Source organism: Corella eumyota, chromosome 7, assembly GCF_963082875.1.
Source record: "Corella eumyota chromosome 7, kaCorEumy4.1, whole genome shotgun sequence".
Taxonomy (NCBI): Eukaryota; Metazoa; Chordata; class Ascidiacea; order Phlebobranchia; family Corellidae; genus Corella; species Corella eumyota.
Window position 1 is genome coordinate 3,990,034 of NC_137496.1, and position 20,554 is coordinate 4,010,587.

The following is a 20,554-nucleotide window of genomic DNA, read 5'->3' on the forward strand; positions in this document are numbered from 1 at the left end:
CTAGAATTGGCATTAGGCTTTTTCATTGCTCAGTAAAAACAAGCTTAGGGTATAAAAATAGGTATTTAATAAAATAATTCCATAAAGTAGTTGAAAAAAAAATTTTTTAATAGGTTACACTACAGGAAAGGATACAACAGTTAGCTTCTACTGAAAAAAATAAAATAAAAACTCTAAATTTGAATTTTTTTAGTCTGTGTTGTTACAAAACAGTAAGCGAGATGTCTTTTAAACATAAATCTGGCCCAGGGTCCGTTCGGGGCATTCAGGACCCCAAATTTCAATCGGAATCCGAGTTAAATACATGTTTAAAAAAACTAGAAGCTGGGAGCATGTTGCGAAAATTCGGAATCAAAAAAAGAGTGCCAGAAAAACGAACCTTCAACGTAAGTCAAAAACGTTCCTAATTTTTTTAATAAATTGCTTTAAAATTTTATTTAAATTGATTTTAAAGGATTAGTTTATTTTTCTAAAAACCTATTTTTTATATTAACTAAATGGTTTATTCGTTCAGGTAAAACTGGATACAAGAGAGTTAGTTTGGATGAAGAATTTTCTTGTGGAAGGAACTAGTAAATATATTTTCTTATAAGATTTCAATTTTTGACTCAATAAAAAATTAACTTAAAGGTGAACTGTATTTACATTTACTGTTTTATTTTCTAGTTGACATTTCCAAAATCAAGGAGATCAGGCCGGGAAAAAGCTCAAAAGATTTCGATCAAAATCAAGTGGAAGCTAATAAATTGGACTCCCACGTTTGCTTCACCATTTTTCATGGAGATGAATTTAATCTTAAGTCAATATCAATAGCAGGTAAGTAATTAAATAAATGTAAGCGTGGTGTAGTGGTCAGAACACTTGGCTTTACTACATAAGTTCCTGGGTTTGATTCCCACTGCTCTTATGCTGTAGTGTTCTTAAGTAAGGTGCTATAAACAGTATAAACTTCTGCTGAGCCAGTACTTAAACAACAGCTAAATTATCGGGCAATTACAAATCTACAACGCAACTTGGGACTGGGTTTGGGTAACTAATGTTACTGTATGTTTATTCACTTTTGTGGAATTGCATTATCTATTTGGGTAATTTGCAGACTTTTATACATAAAAGCCTTTAAAAGTGATAACAAGAAAGTAAATGATAAACTTTTTCGTCATTTGAGACAAAAAATATAATCATCAATTTTAGATCAGTATAGATATCATAAACATTCTAGCTTATTTTCTTAAAAGAAATCAATTGTTTAAGTGTTCGAGTTACCTATAAATAAATAATAGAACTACTTTCAATATAATGTGTGCACAGTGTGATATTAATGTTTACATACAGATTTACTTGAGTATCGTTTTACAAATGTACTTATTAAAAATCTGTTTTAAAATGATTTAGATTAAAAAAAAAAAATCTTTCGTTCTAGTGATTTATTTTATTTATTTTTTTAGCTATGTCGCCAAATGAAAGAGATGTTTGGATTAGAGGCCTTTCCTACTTAGTTATTGACACATTAAAATCACATTACCCCTCACAAATTAACAGGTACCTGATAGACTAATAAATTTTTAGTCAATGATTACTAATGTCTAGCATGATTTGCATTGTAAATTTAACACTACATATAAGCTTTGATATAAAGCGTTGGGGTTTTTTTAATTTAGAATATTATTGTAAATTACAACTGGAAAAGCGATTTTGATCATCTTGTACTTTTTATGTTTTTTACAGATGGCTAACAAAAGAATTTAGCAAAATAGCAAAGAAAAATTTGTAAGTTTTTTTTGTTGTATATATCTTTATCCTCGATGTGGGAAAGTCGAATGCGCGACTTAAACATAGAGTAACATCATTTACTCAGACCCAGTCTCGAGTCGCCTGTGGCACTTTGGGATAATATAAATTATAATTGCCCAAGAATTATACTGCTGATTAAGTGCTGGCTCAGCAGGAGTTCATACCGTTTATAGCACCTTACTCAAGAGCGCTACAGCATGAGGTCAGTGGGGATTGAACCCACGACCTCATGTGTGGTGTAGCAAGCATTCTTACCACTAGACCACGCTGCCGGTGAATTACATTTAACAGATTCGCTATTACATAAAATAATTTGTTACAAATTGTAAACATAAAAATATAAATTTAAAAAACTATTAAACAATAAACATAAGGTTAAATACATAAGCATAATTTTTCAATTTTTTTAATTAAATATTTTTTAATAAAAACAAAATAATTTTAAGTATAAATCAACGAATAGCAAAAATTTGGCTTCAAAACGTGAACATCGGAAAATCGATAATTTCTCAATCTAAGTTAAAAGATATGTTTCAGGTAATTAAAAAAAAATTTATTTTTTAAAATTCGAAATTTGATTTTTAATGTTGCATTTTTTTTTTTTTAGAAAGTGGATACTAGAAGAAAAGGAGATATTGATTTTAAACAATTTGTTCAACTCTATTATTTGCTTATGTTAAACAGCCAAAAAGCAGTTTTTTCTTTTGTGGAAGTCTACTCTTCAGACAAGTAAGACTGCATTTAACTTAATTCTAGAAAAACGGCTTTGGTCTACAATAATAAAACTTTGCTATTTAACTAATTTTGGCAGCTTGTTGTAGTGGTCAGAACACTTGGTTTCACTACATGAGGTTCTGAGTTTGATCCCCACTGCTTTTATGCTGCATTTTGCTGAAGCAATACTTAATTAGCAGTTGAATTATCAGACAATTATTTTCTAAAATATTCCAAACTGCCAAAGGTAACTCAAGACTGGGTTGGGGAAACTGATGTCACTCTATATTAACTGATGTCACTCTTATGTTCAGGCTGTAAAGTCGACTTTCCCATTTTGTGGACGAATAAATATAACAAAAGTTCATCTTTTTAATCTCGTTTTTTTAGGGTAAAATTTACAGCTAGGGACTTTCAAAAGTTTTTGGTACAAGAACAGCAGGTATTAAATATTTCACTAATTTTTTTTATTTTGTACTAGATTTTTTTTTTTAAATTTGGTTACTATGCTATAATTTGCCCTAAAAATTTTGTGTAAAAAATCTATAAAATTCATTTAGATATTTCTCAAACTGTATTGCAACATTGGTTATACCATTCAATATGCTGCAGTTATTTTCACATAAAAAAAATTAAAATCAACAATGGTTAAATTATCTATTTGTTTTTTTTTAAGGAAACTTGGGCTAAAGATTTAAAAGCAGTTACAACTTTTATGGTCAACTATTTAGGAGATCCCAACCGAAAAGCTAACAATGTTTACTTTGATAACAAAGAGGTAACAGTTTCCTTGTCAATAAACGAGTACTAAAAAATACAAGTTAACCATAGTGTAGCCTCATTGCTAAAGATCTGTTAGAATTGCCATAAGCTTAGGTATTGATAGGCAATGCCTTAACAATGGGGCTACAATGCCGGTTATTCTTTTTAAATACTACAAATGCATTGACAGTTTAAACTGGCAAAGAAATTGCAAAATTTGATCTGAATAATTGATGTAAGTTTACGTGAAAGCTTTTAGCATTATCATATTAAGAATAGTCAATATAAAATATATTTCTCGCAGATGTTGGCATATTTGTTCTCAAAAGAGAATTCGATCTGGGATGATAAGTACAATGAGATTCCTAACGGGATGCTTGATCATCCGATGTCCCATTACTGGATTTCCTCATCTCATAACACGTAAGTTTTAACCAAACTTACAACAAAATGTACGTTTAATTATCAATTTTAATTATTTTTTGGAAAGGTATCTGACTGGTGACCAGATAAGGAGTGAATCTTCGTGCGAGGCTTATGCTCGTGCTTTAAGAATGGGATGTAGGTGTATTGAATGTAAGTTTAATAAAAATTAAATAGTTTTTCTGAGAACAGACCACCTGTTTGTAGTCAATAATTTAACTATAATTTCAGAGATGACAATTTCTTTTTTAATATTTATTTATCTTCGATGTGGAAAGGTCGATTTCACAACCTAAACATAGAACAACATTAGTTACCCCGACCCAGTCTTTAGTTGCCTTTGGTAGTTTAGAATATTATATATTTAAATTGCCCAATAAATGAGCTGCTGATTAATTCTTAGCTTAGCAGGAGTTTATATCGTTTAAAGTGCCTTACTTGAGGGTTCTACAGCGTGAGAGCAGTGGGGATCAAACCATGGACTTCAAGTAGTAAAACCTAGTGTTCTAACCACTTTACCACGCTGATAGTAAAAAATGAAAAAATGGGTAAATTAAAAAAAAATTGCAAAATTTATTTTTAGTGGATTGCTGGGATGGACCAGACAGTCAACCAATTATTTATCACGGTTTGACTCTAACCTCAAAGATCAAATTTCTTGACGTAATCAAAACTATTCGAGATCATGCTTTTGTTGTATCTGAGTACGTACAAAAAACTTTAAAAAAATTCTATCTGCAGAAAAATTTATTGTGTGGTTTCTGTTGCTTGATATATTGAATTATTGAAATAATTCAATTTTTATACATTGTTTTTAAACTTTGCATTTCAGTTTGCCAGTAATTTTAAGCATAGAAGACCACTGTGCCCTTTCTCAACAAAGAGTAATGGCCTCTTTATTTACACAAGTTTTCGGAGGTAAAAATTTTTTTTTTAGAATTTGGTGACCTATTTAAAATAAACTCTAAAACTATTTTATTAGGTTTTGTCATTTTTTTCCATACCCTTTAATCAATAGGTTTTATATTTTTAATTAGGAACAGTGTGATATTGTGGTGTGTTTGAGCTATTTGTAATCAATGGCTCAAGGGCGAATAGTATGGCAATAGTGTGCTCAAACCTAAAACCTTTTGAGTTTTGACTCATAGTTTGAAGCCATGATCAGTATACCACACTACTGGCATTTTGTCATTAAATTTAAATCTATATATAAAAGAGATAATTGGACATTATGTAGGTGTATGTGTTATTTATATGCCTATAAAATAAATAAAACTGCCATTTGTGGTCTTATTTTATTAATGATTTTATTATCAAATAGCATTTATATTGTGCTTCTAGATATGATTGTGCAACAGCAAGTAGGATCAGATGCTGGTCAACTACCAAGTCCCAACCAACTAAAATGCAAAATTATTATTAAGGTAACAATAGTTTAATATTTTATTTTTTTTTTAAATTCACAGTTTTTTTGTTGGATTTTAGCACAAGAAATTGTCGGAATTAAATCGGAAAACGGAGGATTTTATCGACTGTAAGGTTAAAGGTAGGAAAAATGTTTAGATCACGGAAAACTTTTTAACTTTTTGATTATTCGGCAGCATGGTGTTGTTAGTGGTTAGAACACTTGGCTTCACTACATGAGGTCTTTGGTTAGATCCCCACTGCTCTCATGCTGAGGTGCCTTTAAGTAAGGTGCTATAAACAGTATAAACTCCTGCTGAGCCAGCACTTAATCAGCAGCATAAATATCGGGCAATTATATTTAATATAACTCGAAACTGCCAAAGGCAACTTGAGACTGGGCCGGGGTAACTGATGTTACTCTATATTTGGGTTGTAAAGTTGTCCTTCCCACATTGGGGATAAAAAATATATAAATAATTCTAGTTATTTATTTTATACAGATGGCGAAATGGACATTAGTAATTCTATTCATAATGGAGCTATGTATCTTGAAGATCCAACATTCAAGGTACTATAGCAATTTTATTAAATTTTTTCACTGGTCATCAACTCATAAGGTTCTTGGTTTGATTCTATCCTAGAGCAATACCATATACCAATTGGTGGATTTGTGATGAGCCAATATTATCAGGTCATTAATATCTAAAACTGGCAAAGGCAACTTGGGACTTATAAATAAACTTTATGTTTAGGCTGTTAAGTCAGCCTTTGTACATTGAGTAGAGATAACAGTGTATACAAATTGAGTAACTGTTGTTATTACCTTTAGGAATGGAACCTTCACTACTTCGTCTTAACTGAAAACAAGTTAGTTTACACTGGAGAGGGACTTCTTGATCAAAAAGATGAAGACAGGGCTTCATTATCATCTGCTAGCTCACTTGATACTAAGGAGATTGTAAGTCATCAATTGGTGTTATATTCGTTTTTTTTAATTGATTTTTTCCTAATGTTGCATTTTTATTCTGTAATGTTGGGCCTCATTTACTGCCGGTTTGTTAAGTAAAGGCCTGTTCATACGGCGTACGCAGCGCAGCGTAATAACGTAATGCAGGGTTGCGCAACCATTAAAAATGGAGAGTCATTCACATGTCTGAAGTTTTGCGAAAGTTTCATAAGATTTCGTGAAATTTTGTGGCTGGAGAGAAATTTAAGCAAGATTTTGTAAGCGGTATACTTTTATTAGATATTTTTTACTAAAATAAAAAAAAAAATCCCTAAAACTCGTAAACTTACGTAATGCAACGCAACGTTACCCTGTCGCGTGAACAGAAAAAAAAAAGAAAATCAAACTTAGGACCTAACTTTTTGCATACACTGTTACTTACTAATAAGCTTCTAAAATGCTTTCAAATCCCTTTAAATACTAGATATTTTTTTCAGCAAGCAGACTTAGCCAATTTACATGTCAAGCAAAAATGGTTTCACGGCGAGATGTCATCCAAAGAAGCCGAGTTCCTGATCAGATCAGATCCAGATGCACCGGACGGTTCATTTCTGATTAGAATCGGTTCAAATGGAGGATATTGTTTGAGTTTTATGTAAGTTTAAGAGGCGAAAAATTATGCAAATATTTTTAAGGACAATAAAAAAAGTTTTTAAAATCATAAATTTAACGCACTTTTACTAAAAAATTTTGTGTGATTTATTATATTTATCCTTGATGTGGAAAGGTTGACTTTACGACCTAAACATAAAGTAACATCGGTTACTCTGACCCAGTATCAAGTTGCCTTTGACAATTTAGGATATTATAGATCATAATTGCCTAATAATTAGCCTGCTGATTAAGTATTGGCTCAATAGAAGTTTTTTTTTTTTTTTGTATATATCTTTATCCTCGATGTGGGAAAGTCGAATGCGCGACTTAAACATAGAGTAACATAAGTTACTCAGACCCAGTCTCGAGTTGCCTGTGGCAGTTTGGGATATTATAGAGACTATAATTGCCCGGTAATTATGCTGCTGATTAAGTGCTGGCTTAGCAGGAGTTCATACCGTTTATAGCGCCTTACTCAAGGACGCTACAGCATGCGATCAGTGGGGATTGAACCCACGACCTCTTGTATGGTGTAGCAAGAGTTCTTACCACTACACCATGCTGCCGGTTTATATGCCTTACATAAGGGCGCTTTAGAATAAGAGCAGTGAGGGTTGAACCTAGGACCTTATGTAGTGAAGCCAAGTAATCTGACCACTACACCACGCTGCCAGCTTATAAAAACAAATATTTTTTTTTTAGGTCCAGTGGTATGGTGCAACATTGCCGCTTGCACACTAAGGAAAGAAGAGGTGAATTGTTTTATTATCTTATTGACGGTATAGAGTTTGATAGCGTTTACAGTCTCGTTTCTTATTATGAAAACTCGCCATTAAAAAGCGATCAAATGGGGTTTCAGCTTTTACTAACTGATCCAATACCAGCCAAAAAGCTTCATGAGAAAGAAGAGTAAGTTACAACTAAGATTTTTTATTGTATTTAGTTTTTATTTATCCTTATTATAGAAAGGCTGACTTTAAAGTCTTTAGGGTAGCATTTGTTATTTTGTCCCAGTCTTAAGTTGCCTTTATTTTTGGATATTATTGATCATATCGCCTTATAGTTAACCAGTTCTTTGATTTTTGAAAACAGCAGAATGGAAGCAGTGGGGATTGAACCCAGGATCTCGCATAATAATCCAAAGTGTTCAAAACACTACACCACATTGCCAGACCTTAATATCATTTTATATTGCAATATTAACAATGTAAATATTTTAGGTGGTTTTATAAAGACATGGAAAGAGATGAGGCTATACATGTTTTATTGTGCATTCCAAGAGATGGAGCTTTCCTTGTAAGAAGTGGAGTAGAGAAGGGGACAAATATACCCAAATATGCAATCTCTTTCAGGTATTTTTAGATGTTTTTTTTTATCTGTCAAATGCAGCTAAGCAATTAAGCACAGAAAAATAAACTGTTTGTGGTGCAATTCAATTACTTGCCCTGTGGGCTTCATTTTACTTGTCATAAGTTGAATCTTGTAACTAATATTTGCCCCTGATAATTTACCCATGCACCACGAACATCATTTTTTTTTTAATTATAAGTTTTTAAATTTGACATAAATTTTATATCATTTACTAAACTTCAAGCGTCGGACTACAAGCCGAAAGGTTTCGGGTGCGAGCTGCACCAACGTCACACTATTCGCCTTTGAGCCCGGCGTTTACGGATAGCTCAAAACACGTCACAGCAGCACACCCTTCCCTAAAAACCTATTACCTTAAGGTGATATGGGAAAAAAAATCAACATGCCATGATTTACCAAAAATAGTACAATTTATTTTAACATGGCCACTATCTATATTTAAGACCATTAGACTAAGGGCAACTGTTATTTAGGTTTCTAAAAATTGTTATTTATTATTTTTTTGTTGTAGATTTGAAGGTGAAGTGAAACACTGCAAGGTTAAGCACGAAGATGACTCGTATATTATTGGCAACGCTGTTTTCGATTCTTTGGTCGAGGTGATTTCCTTTTACGGAAAACATACTTTATACAGAAAAATGAAGCTAAGCTATCCAGTAACTGCAAGTCAAATGAAGGCAATTCAAATGGTAAGGCAATTAGTGTAAAATTAAAACTAATTTGTCAGTGTAGTAGTTTGACTGCATTACGTGAGGTCCTGGGTTTGATCCTTACTAGGCCTATATTTTTGTATTTATTTATCCTTTATATGGAAAAAGTGACTTTATTGCCTAAAGCACTTAGTGAATTATTTCAATAATTTAGCTATTTTAGACTGCGCCAAAGTAACAACACTTGAAAAAAATCACTAATGGATTTTAGTTACATATTCTGGCCAAAAATTTTAAATACGATAATTACTTAATTTACCTAAAACAAACATGTTTTCAGAACCCATCTATCTATTTACCACACTACGACACTGACGATCAGCCCTCCTATGTGACAGCTAATTTTGGTGGTGATCCCAGCATCTCAGTGAAAGCCTTGTACGACTATCAAGCTCAGAATAACGACGAGTTGTCATTCTGCCGGGGAGACGTTATTAAAAATGTAACAAAAGTGGAAAACGGATGGTACGTACTGTCAAACTAAAAATATTAATTAAAAGTGATAAATAAAGTAATTTTTTGGGTGATATGCATAACCCGGCAGCGTTGTGTAGTGTTAAGAACACTTGCTACACCACACAAGTGGTCGTGGGTTCAATCCCCACTGATTTCATGCTGTAGTGCCCTTGAGTAAGGTGCTATAAACAGTATAAACTCCTGCTGAGTCAGCACTTAATCATCAGCATAATTATCGGGCAATTATAATCTATAATATCTTAAACTGCCAAAGACAACTCGAGATTGGGTCGGAGTAACTGATGTTACTCTATGTTTAAGTTGTGCATTCGACTTTCCCACATCAACGATAAAGTTATACACAGAAAAAAAGCCTTAGTCGTATTTGTTAAGTTAGGAAAAAAGTATCTAAGTTTAATTATAAAATGCTTTTTTGGTATATTTTAAGGTGGAAAGGGGATTTTGGACCTAAACTGAATTCATTTTTTCCGAGTAATTTTGTTGAAGAAATTCAAAACAAACCGGTGATCACAGATGTAAAGGATGAAGGGGTAAATTAAATAAAACATTTTTCAATTTAAATATAACACTTTAATAAGTGCTAAATCTTTTTTTAATTAGCTATATTTTCTTTCTTATTATATAAAAGGCAATTTTCCGGTCTAAACATAAAGTAACATTTTTTACTCTGGACCAGGAATATTATTGATTATAATTGCACGATAATAAGCCTGACAATTAGTTTTTGGCCCAGCATAAGTTTATACCACTTATACCAATACAGCATAGAAGCAGTTGGAATCGAACCCAAGGCCTCATGTAGTGACTCTAAGTGTTCTAACCGTTACTTCAATGTGGCAATAAAAGTATAGGGTAGTCTATGTAAAGTACCTGGTGTATACTTAATTGCTTAACTTTATTTACAGAAAGTTCTTGCAAATACTCTTCTTGGAGAAATGCAACAAGGAGTTTTTGATTTAACCAACTGTACAATAGGTTTGTCTGAAAGTTTTTTAAATTCTATTTTACTTTTTACTATACCTTAATCATATCAGACCGGCAGCGTGGTGTAGTGATAAGAACACTTGCTACATCATTTATGAGGTTGTGGGTTCAATCTCCACTGATCTCATGCTGTAGAGGCCTTGAGTAAGGTGCTATAAACGGTATGAACTCCTGCTAAGCCAGCACTTAATCAGCAATATAATTATCGGCCAGTTATAGTCTCTATAATATCCCAAACTGCCACAGGCAACTTGAGACTGGGTCGGAGTAACTGCTGTAAATAAAAAGAAATAAATAAAAAAAAGGCAATTTTTTTGGTTTAAAACATGCTATGAATATTACACGTGGTTTTGCTATATTTTATGATTAGGTTACAAAATCAAATATTACTTGTTTAAATTCACCCAAATTTTACATTTCTTGACAGAGTTAATTCCACCTCAGTCCCTAACTCGGCAAAACACTTTCGGTATTCGCAAACCAAATGGAGATATCAATCATTTCTCTACAACCCGTAAAGAGGACATGGTTGAGTGGATCACCAAGCTTAAAACAGCACTTGACCAGAAGGATCAAAGGGTAACTATATGCACTTATAGTATATCATTAATCAGACCTAATTTCTAACATAGCAAAGCTTCAATGGAGTAGAATTTAGAACGCTTGGCTTAATCATATTACATGCATGGTTCGATCTTACTGTTACCATGCCAATGCGACATTAAGTGAAGTGTTATAGTACATATGTATGCAGTGTTAAAACCAATCAGAAAATTATTATTTTTTTTTGTATATATCTTTATCCTCGATGTGGGAAAGTCGAATGCGGGACTTAAACATAGAGTAGCATTAGTTACTCCGACCCAGTCTCGAGTTGCCTTTGGCAGTTTGGGATAATATATAAATTATAATTGCCCGGTAATTATGCTGCTGATTAAGTGCTGGCTCAGCAGAAGTTTATACCGTTTTTAGTGCCTTACTCAAGGGCGCTACAGCATGAGATCAGTGGGGATTGAATCCATGACCTCATGGTGGTGTAGCAAGTGTTCTTACCACTACGCCACGCTGCCAGTTAAGTTATTGATTAAATATAAACAAAAGTTTTCCAAACTGACAAAGTCTACTCGAGTCTATGTCCTTTATGTCAGCAACCTGACCATGGTATATATGGTATATAATTCTTGAGTTACTTTTGCCAGTTTTAAACTATTGACTTTGTTTCTATACTCAATATAAAAACATCTACTTAGCATCATTTTTAAAGTATTTATTTGCTGTCAAAGTAACGTGCACCATTTTGTTTAGAAAAAGGAAACCAAGAAGATTAAAAACATGGAACAAAAAAAGAAAATAGCGGTGGAACTTTCGGATTTGATTTTCTACTGTCGATCTGTTCCATTCCAGGAGGGCAAAAGTAAAAAAAAATTTTGTCTTAAAGAAAAAGTTGATTTTATAAAAGCTGAATGCCAAATTATTATTTTTTATTTTTTTGTATATATCTTTATCCTCAATGTGGGAAAGTCGAATGCGCGACTTAAACATAGAGTAACATCAGTTACTCCGACCCAGTCTCGAGTTGCCTGTGGCAGTTTGGGATATTATAGATTATAATTGCCCGATAATTATACTGCTGATCAAGTGGTGGCTCAGCAGGAGTTCACACCGTTTATAGCGCCTTACTCAAGGGCGCTACAGCATGAGAACAGTGGGGATTGAACCCACGACCTCATGTATGGTGTAGCAAGTGTTCTTACCACTACACCACGCTGCCGATCTGGGCTTTAAGACTAAATTTTCTATGATGGTCCAAGTAAAAATGGGCGTATCTTATAAAATATTTTTTTAAATGGGAATTAAAGTTAAAATAATATAAATTATATAAAATTTTAGGGGGGGAATGTTACGAGATGTCGTCCTTTCCTGAAACTAAAGCTGAGTTTTACTCGAGCCAAGATAAGTCACCGTTTTTTAACCAATACAACACTCGACAATTCTCAAGAGTTTATCCAAAAGTAAATACAAATTGTTTTTAACAAAATCTTCAAATTTAACTAAATAGAAACAGAAGCATGTAGTACTTAGATTATTGCTACATTTTTTGTATAAAATAGCACTTTGCTATTACAAGTTCTTGTTTTGCTAGGGTGGAAGAGTGGACTCTTCCAACTACAACCCAGTTGCTTTATGGAATAGTGGATCTCAGCTATGTGCTCTTAACTTTCAAACTGGAGGTTAGATTTATAAAAAGAAAAATACTTTTTAAATGTTATAAAATTAAATGCTATAGTGAAGCTATATAGACCAGTAGTGCGGTGTAGTAGTAAGAACACTTGGCTTTACCGCCTAAGGTCCTAGGTTTGATCTTCACTGCTTCCATGCTGTAGTAACCTTGAGTAAGCCAGTATGAAACTTCTGCTAAGCCTAAAAAACAATAAGCAAGTATCAGCCTATTACAACCATTAATATCCAAAATTACTAAAGTCAACCTAAGTTGGGGTCAGGGCAAATGTTACTCTATATATGGGGCAAATAATTGACCTTCTCGCATCAAGAATAAAAAAATACGAAAAATAATAATTTGGTTCTTATTTTGCAGATCTTCCAATGCAGTTAAATGAGGCAAGGTTTGAGATGTATAATCGATGTGGTTTTGTATTAAAACCAAGTTGTATGCAGGATAGTCAATATCACCCCTACTATAAAACTAAACTGAAAGGGGTGGAACCCATCATATTAAACATCCAGGTATATCAATCATTTTTAACCAAATTTAAACAAAAAAAAATCTTTCTCCAAAAAATTTATACAATTTAAAAAAAATTTAAAATCAAAAAATGGACATTTCGTTGATGTGGAAAGGCTTAACCATTGACTTTTTATTTGAGAGAATAAATGTTATATATTTCATAGATAATGGCGGCAAGACATCTTCCCAAATCTGGTAAAGGGTTAACTTGTCCCTTTGTTGAAGTTGAGATTATTGGTTGTGAGTACGATATTGGAAAAGTTAAGACACCGAAAAAAGGTAAACTTTAAGCTTACAAAGTATTACTGCCTGCAAATAACAAAGCCACATTACTCCTACTTTAGTGCTTTTCCGCTTTAAAAAAAAATTAAAAAACAATTCGATTAAACCTCAAATTAGAATTTTACCGGCAGCGTGGTGTAGTGGTAAGAACACTTGCTACACCACACATGAGGTCGTGGGTTTAATCCCCACTGATCTCATGCTGTAGCGCCCTTTAGTAAGGCGCTATAAACGGTATAAGCTTCTGCTGAGCCAGCACTTAATCAGAAGCCTAATTATTGGGCAATTATAATCTATAATCCCAAACTGCTACAGGCAACTCGAGACTGGGTCGGAGTAACTGATGTTACTCTATGTTTAAGTCGCACATTCGACTTTTCCACATTAAGGATAAAAATACATACAAAAAAATTTAAATTTTGTTATTAAATAGATGACAATGGTTTAAACCCTGTATGGGAAACTGGTCTCTCCAACGCTGAGAGTTCATTTGATTTCGACATTAACTGTCCTGAAACAGCATTTATAAAATTCACTGTCTATGATCAAGATATGTTTGGAGACCCCAATTTTGTGGCACTGGCCACATACCCTCTTTCATGCATTAAAACAGGTAAGAGAATAGGAAAACAATGTCATTTTTACTTTTCAAGGCCCTGAGTTCGATTTTATCTGCTTCCATGATGTTGTGTTTTGAGTTTGGTGCTTAAAGTCTTTAACATTAAGAATAAATGAATTAAAATTTTTATATATTCCAGGTTTGCGATCCATTCCACTTAAGAACAATTTCAGCGAAGATATTTTACTTGCCTCCATCTTAGTTCACTTAGACATTAGACCTGTTAAGGTAGGTGTTTTTGGTTGCATTTTCACATAAAATATTCTGAACAAAGTACCTGCAGCGGGGTATAGTGGTCAGAACTTTGGCTTTACTACATTAGGTCCTGGGTTTGATCCCCACCGCTCTTATGCTGTAGTGCCCTTGAGTAAGGTGCTAACAATGGTATACACTGCTGAGCAAATGCCTAATCAGCAGCTTTATTATTAGGAAATTATAATTTATAATATCCCAAACTGCCAAAGGCAACTTGAGACTGGTTCGAATCAATTGATGTTACTCTATGTTTGGGTCCTAAGGTCAACCTCACCACATTCAAGACAAAAATAAATAAACAACTGTAAAACCCAAGGCATTTGCAGCTACATGCACAAACTGATTATTTTAAATTGATTCAGGATGAAGATGCTGATGTGTATGATTCCATCCAAATGTTGAGAAACCAAACCAGGGAAATTCAAAGTAAAATGGCAGGTCTAAATGCCCAAGATGCAGCAATGTATCATCAGCAGTTACGAGAAACCCAAATTGCACTTTTTGTGCAAAACGACCAAAGAAAAGAAAGGTAGTTATAATGTAGTAATTAAACCAGTCTAAAGGCGTGGTCTGATCACTTGACTTCACTACATGAGGTCCAAGGTTTGATACCATGTGTACCTATGCTACAGTACTCTTGCGTAAAGAGCTATCAATGGTATGAACACTGGTTAGCCAAAAGCAGCAGAATAGGTATTAACTGGCAATTATAATCAATAATATACCAAACTACCAAAGGCAATTGAAGGCTTGATCAGGATAAAAAATGTAACTTTTTTTCTCGAATAAAAAAAAAAAAAAAAAAGGTTTTTTATGTCTATAAAAATTAAATTTCCTTTTTTCCTTTAGAAATATGCAACGTCAAAAGAGATCAAGAGGAATGCCTTAGACTGGTTTGCTATGCCATTTCTTTTTAAAATTTTACGCTGCTTTAAATTAATATAGCTAAAAAGGTTTAATTTAATTTTTTAGAATTCTAAATTTTAATTTATCTTTATACTTAAAGCTCACTGTATTATAAAATTTCATTTTATGATTGATTGGTGTTATTTAAGCTGTACCTCTGTAATTTAGTTTTACCACAAATCATAATATTATAAGTGTTGACTATTGTGCCATTTGTCGTTATGTGTTATGTTGTTTTAAATTAGCTTTAAACAATTTTTCGATATATCATATTAAGGCAATGAAAAGTTATTTAAAAACTTCATGTAACAGAACTGAATTATAACCAACTTCTATATACAAAGTATTAGCAAAATAAATATATTATTAAATAAAAAAAAATTTTATAATCATATGTTAATCAAATGGAAATGATAAATAAACCCAGCTGAATTTAAATTATTAATTTAATCACAAAGTAATTTAAAACTGGGTTCGTTTATATAATAATCTAAAGTTTGGTTAAATGAAGGTACAGCATTTTCTCGAACACCTTTTAGCATTACAGTTGCTTTAGAATTTAGTCCAGTAACCCATTCTTCAAACTTGGAAAAATAAATCGATAATTCTTTATTTAAATCTACAAGTTCTTTTATTATGGAAGCGACCTTGTCTTCCAAATTGTCAGGTAAGCATGGGTAATCAAACACACTACGCTCTAAATTTTTTTCTCCTACAATATGGAACATAAAACTGGGAGTACAAAAAATCGGCATTTCCATTGCTAATGAAATGTTTTGATAAGCATCATCACCAAATGTATAGGATTTATACAGTGGCCTAGAAATTGACAAGTCCCAAATCGGAACAAATTCGTCACCAATTTTTGTTTTAAACAAATAATTTTCTTTACTTCCCAGAAATAATTCCACCTCTTCATTTATCATGCTGCTAAGTATATCAAATAAATTGGTTTGGTCTGCGACTAAGTCACATATTAAGATGCTTGCGTTATTTGAAGCAATTTTTTGCTTCTCCGTCAATGTTTGAGCATACAATAAAGCCTGTTTAGTCAAAAGGACTATTTTTTGTTTGTTTTTTTCAACTGTATTGTTGAATTCTTGGATTTCGCTAATCATTAAATTCAGTTTAGTTTGTAGAGTTAGTTTGACGTCCACTTCAGCTTGTAATTCCTGCACCGATAATTGCAAAGAATTTTTATAAGCTTGTAAACCCATCATCTTTACAGCATCTTGGAATTCCGGTCTTGAAAATTTCTCAGGGTCAGATTTTAATAAAGCATTTATTTGGTCGTTGTTAGACTGTGTTTGTTTTTCACATAATGCTATTTTGTTATAGTCGTCAGCAGACTTTTCATAATTTAACTGTAGAAGACAGGTCATTGTATCCAACGGTATTTCCAATATTTGATTATCAACGTCATTTACCTCAAAAGAAAAACTTTTTAAAATTTTTAAAATCTCCTCGTTTTTGCCTACATTTTCTCTTACAGAATCATTCAACAATTTTGTCTGCCCCTCTGTTACATTTATCCAGGTATCTTTGATAGTAGAAGCAGAGTACTTATTCAAGACTTCGTTTAAATTTTTCCACATTGCTTTTAGCTCAGCATTTTGTTTTGCTTTACCATTTAGACCGTTATCGATTTGCGCAGAAATTTTTTTTAAAATAGAAATTAGTTCAGATTTACAGGACATTGATTCAAAACCTTGCTGAATTTGATCGGAGTTTTTTGACCTTTTGTCAATTTTATTTTGAATTGCTTCCAAATATGTCTTTTCTTCATTAACAGTTGATATTTTATCATCTACGATAAGTTTATGAGCTTCTAGTGAGCAAGATTTGGCCTCAGTTATATCTAACTCTCTTTGGAGCTCTGAATTCTGAAGTTCAATATCGTAACACTCAGTTTTTCGACTTTTTAGTTTTTCTTTTAACTGTTGAATTTCCAACTGCGATGAGTTTAATTTTTGCTGCTTTTCCATATTTTTATTTAAAATTTCCTCATGTTTTGTTAATATTTCAGCTACAGCAATCGAGTTTTTTGCGTTTTCGACAAAATTTTCATTTTTAACATTGACAAGTGCAAACTTCCAAAACTTGCTCAGCTCATTGCCTTTGCACATGTGAATAAATTCATAAAACACAGGTTTTCCATCGTTTCTTTTAGCAGAAGGTAGCTGTAATTCTTTACTTGCCCATTGAACCACTTCTTCAGCCAGCCGTTTATTGTCAGAAGTTGTCATCTTTAGCAAAATACAGTTCCTATGGAAAAAGGGGAAGGCAGAATATTAGATTAAAGGGGTTTAAATAGACCCTAACAACTGTTAATCTATGTTAAGTACAGAAAAGTTTGCAAACAATTTGAAAAAACGCGGGAGGGCAAATAGGCGGAGATTACCGGGAAAAAAATTTGCGGTCATTTTTAGAAAACTGCGAAATTGGTCAAAATAGGCGGAATAGGAATAAAAAATAAATGGAAATGTGTTTTAACACATAAAAACATCAAAGTTAGAAAGATTATGCAAATTTGTTATTAATAACTTTTAATTGATGCAATTAAAACAAATTTTATTAAATATTTGTAAATAATTCTAATTTTTTTTTTAAATTTTTTACATTTGGCAACTCTGTATATACTAACTTGTTATTGTCTTCAGAAACATGTGTTTTTTAATAAAAATTTGTTTATGGTAGTTGTAAAAAAACTAATTACTATTTTTTATCGTTATTAATCTAAAAAAATAGGTTGTTAGTAATGTAACAAGTTTGCTTTGAGAAAAAGACATTTGGATATACAGATTTAGCGAAGTGAGAATTGCCATTTTGGACTTTTGATTTGAAGATTGAAAAGGTAATTACAATTTATTTATTTTTACATGCTACTTTATACGTTAAAATATTAAAATATTTGTAGGAAACATTATATATGCACACTTAGACAAGTTTTAATATGTTAAAAATCTGTACTTTGTTATTTAGGTACACACAATTGCAAAAATAAATTTGTGGCTAATTTTGCAGTTTTGTTAATTTTTTTTTGTATACATCTTTATCCTCAATGTGGAAAAGTCGAATGCTCAACTTAAACATAGATTAACATAAGTTACTCTGACCCAGTCTCGAGTTGCCTGTGGCAGTTTGAAATATTATAGATTATAATTGCCCGATAATTATACTGCTGATTAAGTGCTGGCTCAAATATATATATATATAATTTATTTTTATTAAATTTCTTTTTTTAAACGTATGTACTGATATTATTGAAACTATGCTAGTGCTAGAAAATCTATGAAACATTTTGAGAAAATCCAGAAATTGAAGATTTTTAAAGCATAATTTCTTTCTCGGATTCTGGCAAAGTAAGTTTTTTTAATATAAAGCTACTGACATATATATTCATGTTTTTATAATATTATTACACATTATAAACAGAATAACAAACTATGGCATGTTTATAACCATAATATTGTTATTGTTTTATTTACTTCTTGCATTTGTTTATTGTATGATTTACGCTGGTACAATTTTTGGTGCTTAAAATATTAAAAAATGTTTACATTTATATATAATAATTTAGATAACCCATCCTCTAATATTAAAGAATTAACAGTCGCAGAAGGTATTTACGACCAAGCAAATGTGAAAATTGCCAAAAACATTCCGACTCCGAACTACATGTTCAATCACTAACCAAAACTGAATGGACGCAACAAGTTAGTAAAGAATTATAATTGTTCTAGAGATGTTTAAGAGTTTTAAAATATTTGTTTTATTATTGCAAAAACATATTACTTTAGTTTTACAAGCTTGTAGTCGTTTATACTATTTATATTTTGCCAAATAACTGTACAAATATTCTTACTATATGTAATGTTAAAGTTTTTTTCTTGTTCTTTTTAAATTAACTTTATTCTCAAATTATTTTTGTATATTTCTATTTTGTAGTTATTACAACAAATGGAGCCAATTGTCAAGACATCGAACTACAAGTTTTTTGGAATAGTTAACTACTCCGGATGAAGAAAGTACGTCACAACGACTTGCAGTGCTGTCAATTTTTGCTCTTCGTGTTATTTTGTTCTGCTGTGTTGTATCGTGTTGAAAATGTGTGCCTTGTATTTATTTATCGTCGATGTGGAAGGTCAATTTGACAACATTATCAAACTGTGGTAACTCGTGTCAGTTTTGGATATTATTACCTAGGAATTATTTGCCATTAGGTTAGACAGCAGTAAGTTTAGTTCGGTTAGAGAAAAGTTAGTGAGTCAGTAACTCATTACTAGTTAGTAATGTAGTGTCGAAGACCCATCTTGGTATGCTGATATCCAATAGTTTGGGATGGACTGGAAATACAAATTGGAACGAAATTATCTTAATCCCCACGTTTTACCTGTGCATCTCGATTTAAACCCCTTTGAATCACTCTAATAAGACTTAGAATACAGCACCCATCGTATTATAGTCTATTACTTAGACCCCATTAACAAGGCACTCTTTTTGTACTACTCTTTAAACCCCCATTTAAATTTATACACCTTTTACCCCATTTGCTGCAAAAGCCTTAACATTCCCTTTATTAAACCACCCTTAACATGTATGCTCTGTAGTAATTGCTTTGATTTCACCCCAAACAGTTTAACCTATTTATTAAAAAAAACTATCTATTTGACCTTTTTCTATGCACCCATCGATGTAAACCCATTCTTTTTAACCTCTTTTATTCGAATCATTCAGATATTAACGCCGTATACTAACACAACAATGCAGCTTTATTAATTTAAATAAATATCATGTACAGCATTTTGTTTAAATAATTTTTTTGTAATACAAATATATAACAAATTGCATTTAAACTTTTAAAAACGTATCAGAATTCCGGTTTTCCGCGTTTTATTTATAAAATCCCTATATAATAAGACGACGCTATTTCCGCGTTTTTAATATTCCGCTATCTCTTTTTTTGCTTTCCTTCATTTTCCGGTTTCCTCAATTTTTGTCCCTTTATTTTCTGTTCCTTGATTTTCCGGTTCTTTCATTTTCCAGTTTCTTTATTTTTCGCCCCTTCTTTATTTTTAGTTGTTTCTTGACCGCTTTAAATCCACGTACCTTTCCTAAACTACCAAGCTATTATTAAAAGATAAACAGGGTAATAAAATTTAATCATTTAAATTCCTATGCTTATTGTATGTTAATATATTCAGTAAATAGTAACGTTTTACGGGGTTAATTGAAAGTAAAACTAGTAATAAATCAATAAACTCAGGCTAATAAATATTTTAACATTAATGTTGTCGTATTTTTGCTTTACCAAGATTGATTTAAATCAGAATTAACCGTGTATTATATATTGCACAAGTTTACACATTTTTTCATAAATCAATATTATTATGCACTTTTTTAATATTATTAATAGCGCTTTATATTGTGATTTAACTGCGTACAAATCAATACAAAATTTAGGGCGGTATGAACGCACGAATTTTTTTTGACAAAAAACGAACGCG

General features: G+C 32.0%; 2 protein-coding genes and 1 long non-coding RNA gene across 3 annotated transcripts; 2 read left to right on the plus strand and 1 right to left on the minus strand.

The window, feature by feature from the left end:
* The first annotated feature begins 146 nt into the window (after window positions 1–146).
* LOC145759866 (1-phosphatidylinositol 4,5-bisphosphate phosphodiesterase gamma-1-like) lies at window positions 147–15,413 on the plus strand. The gene is made up of 34 exons (XM_082573722.1): window positions 147–386; window positions 515–572; window positions 667–816; window positions 1,446–1,539; window positions 1,726–1,767; window positions 2,238–2,328; window positions 2,399–2,520; window positions 2,896–2,947; window positions 3,182–3,283; window positions 3,572–3,690; window positions 3,758–3,843; window positions 4,274–4,394; window positions 4,523–4,608; window positions 5,032–5,114; window positions 5,176–5,236; window positions 5,598–5,665; window positions 5,927–6,055; window positions 6,541–6,698; window positions 7,400–7,606; window positions 7,918–8,049; window positions 8,580–8,757; window positions 9,059–9,243; window positions 9,683–9,785; window positions 10,161–10,230; window positions 10,667–10,818; window positions 11,545–11,653; window positions 12,130–12,251; window positions 12,383–12,470; window positions 12,836–12,984; window positions 13,150–13,264; window positions 13,701–13,880; window positions 14,026–14,114; window positions 14,504–14,670; window positions 14,991–15,413. The coding sequence occupies exons 1-34, from the start codon at window positions 222–224 to the stop codon at window positions 15,028–15,030; spliced, it is 3,873 nt and encodes a 1,290-aa protein (XP_082429848.1). The 5' UTR covers window positions 147–221; the 3' UTR covers window positions 15,031–15,413.
* Window positions 15,414–15,493: 80 nt separating this feature from the next.
* On the minus strand, window positions 15,494–17,323 carry LOC145759715 (uncharacterized). The gene has a single exon (XM_082573562.1). The coding sequence runs from the start codon at window positions 17,291–17,293 to the stop codon at window positions 15,494–15,496; it is 1,800 nt and encodes a 599-aa protein (XP_082429688.1). The 5' UTR covers window positions 17,294–17,323.
* A 470-nt stretch (window positions 17,324–17,793) lies between these two features.
* On the plus strand, window positions 17,794–20,102 carry LOC145759890 (uncharacterized). Its single transcript, XR_014286549.1, has 4 exons — window positions 17,794–17,901; window positions 18,326–18,409; window positions 18,628–18,763; window positions 18,996–20,102. It is a non-coding gene; the product is annotated as an uncharacterized LOC145759890 (long non-coding RNA).
* The last annotated feature ends 452 nt before the right edge of the window (window positions 20,103–20,554 follow it).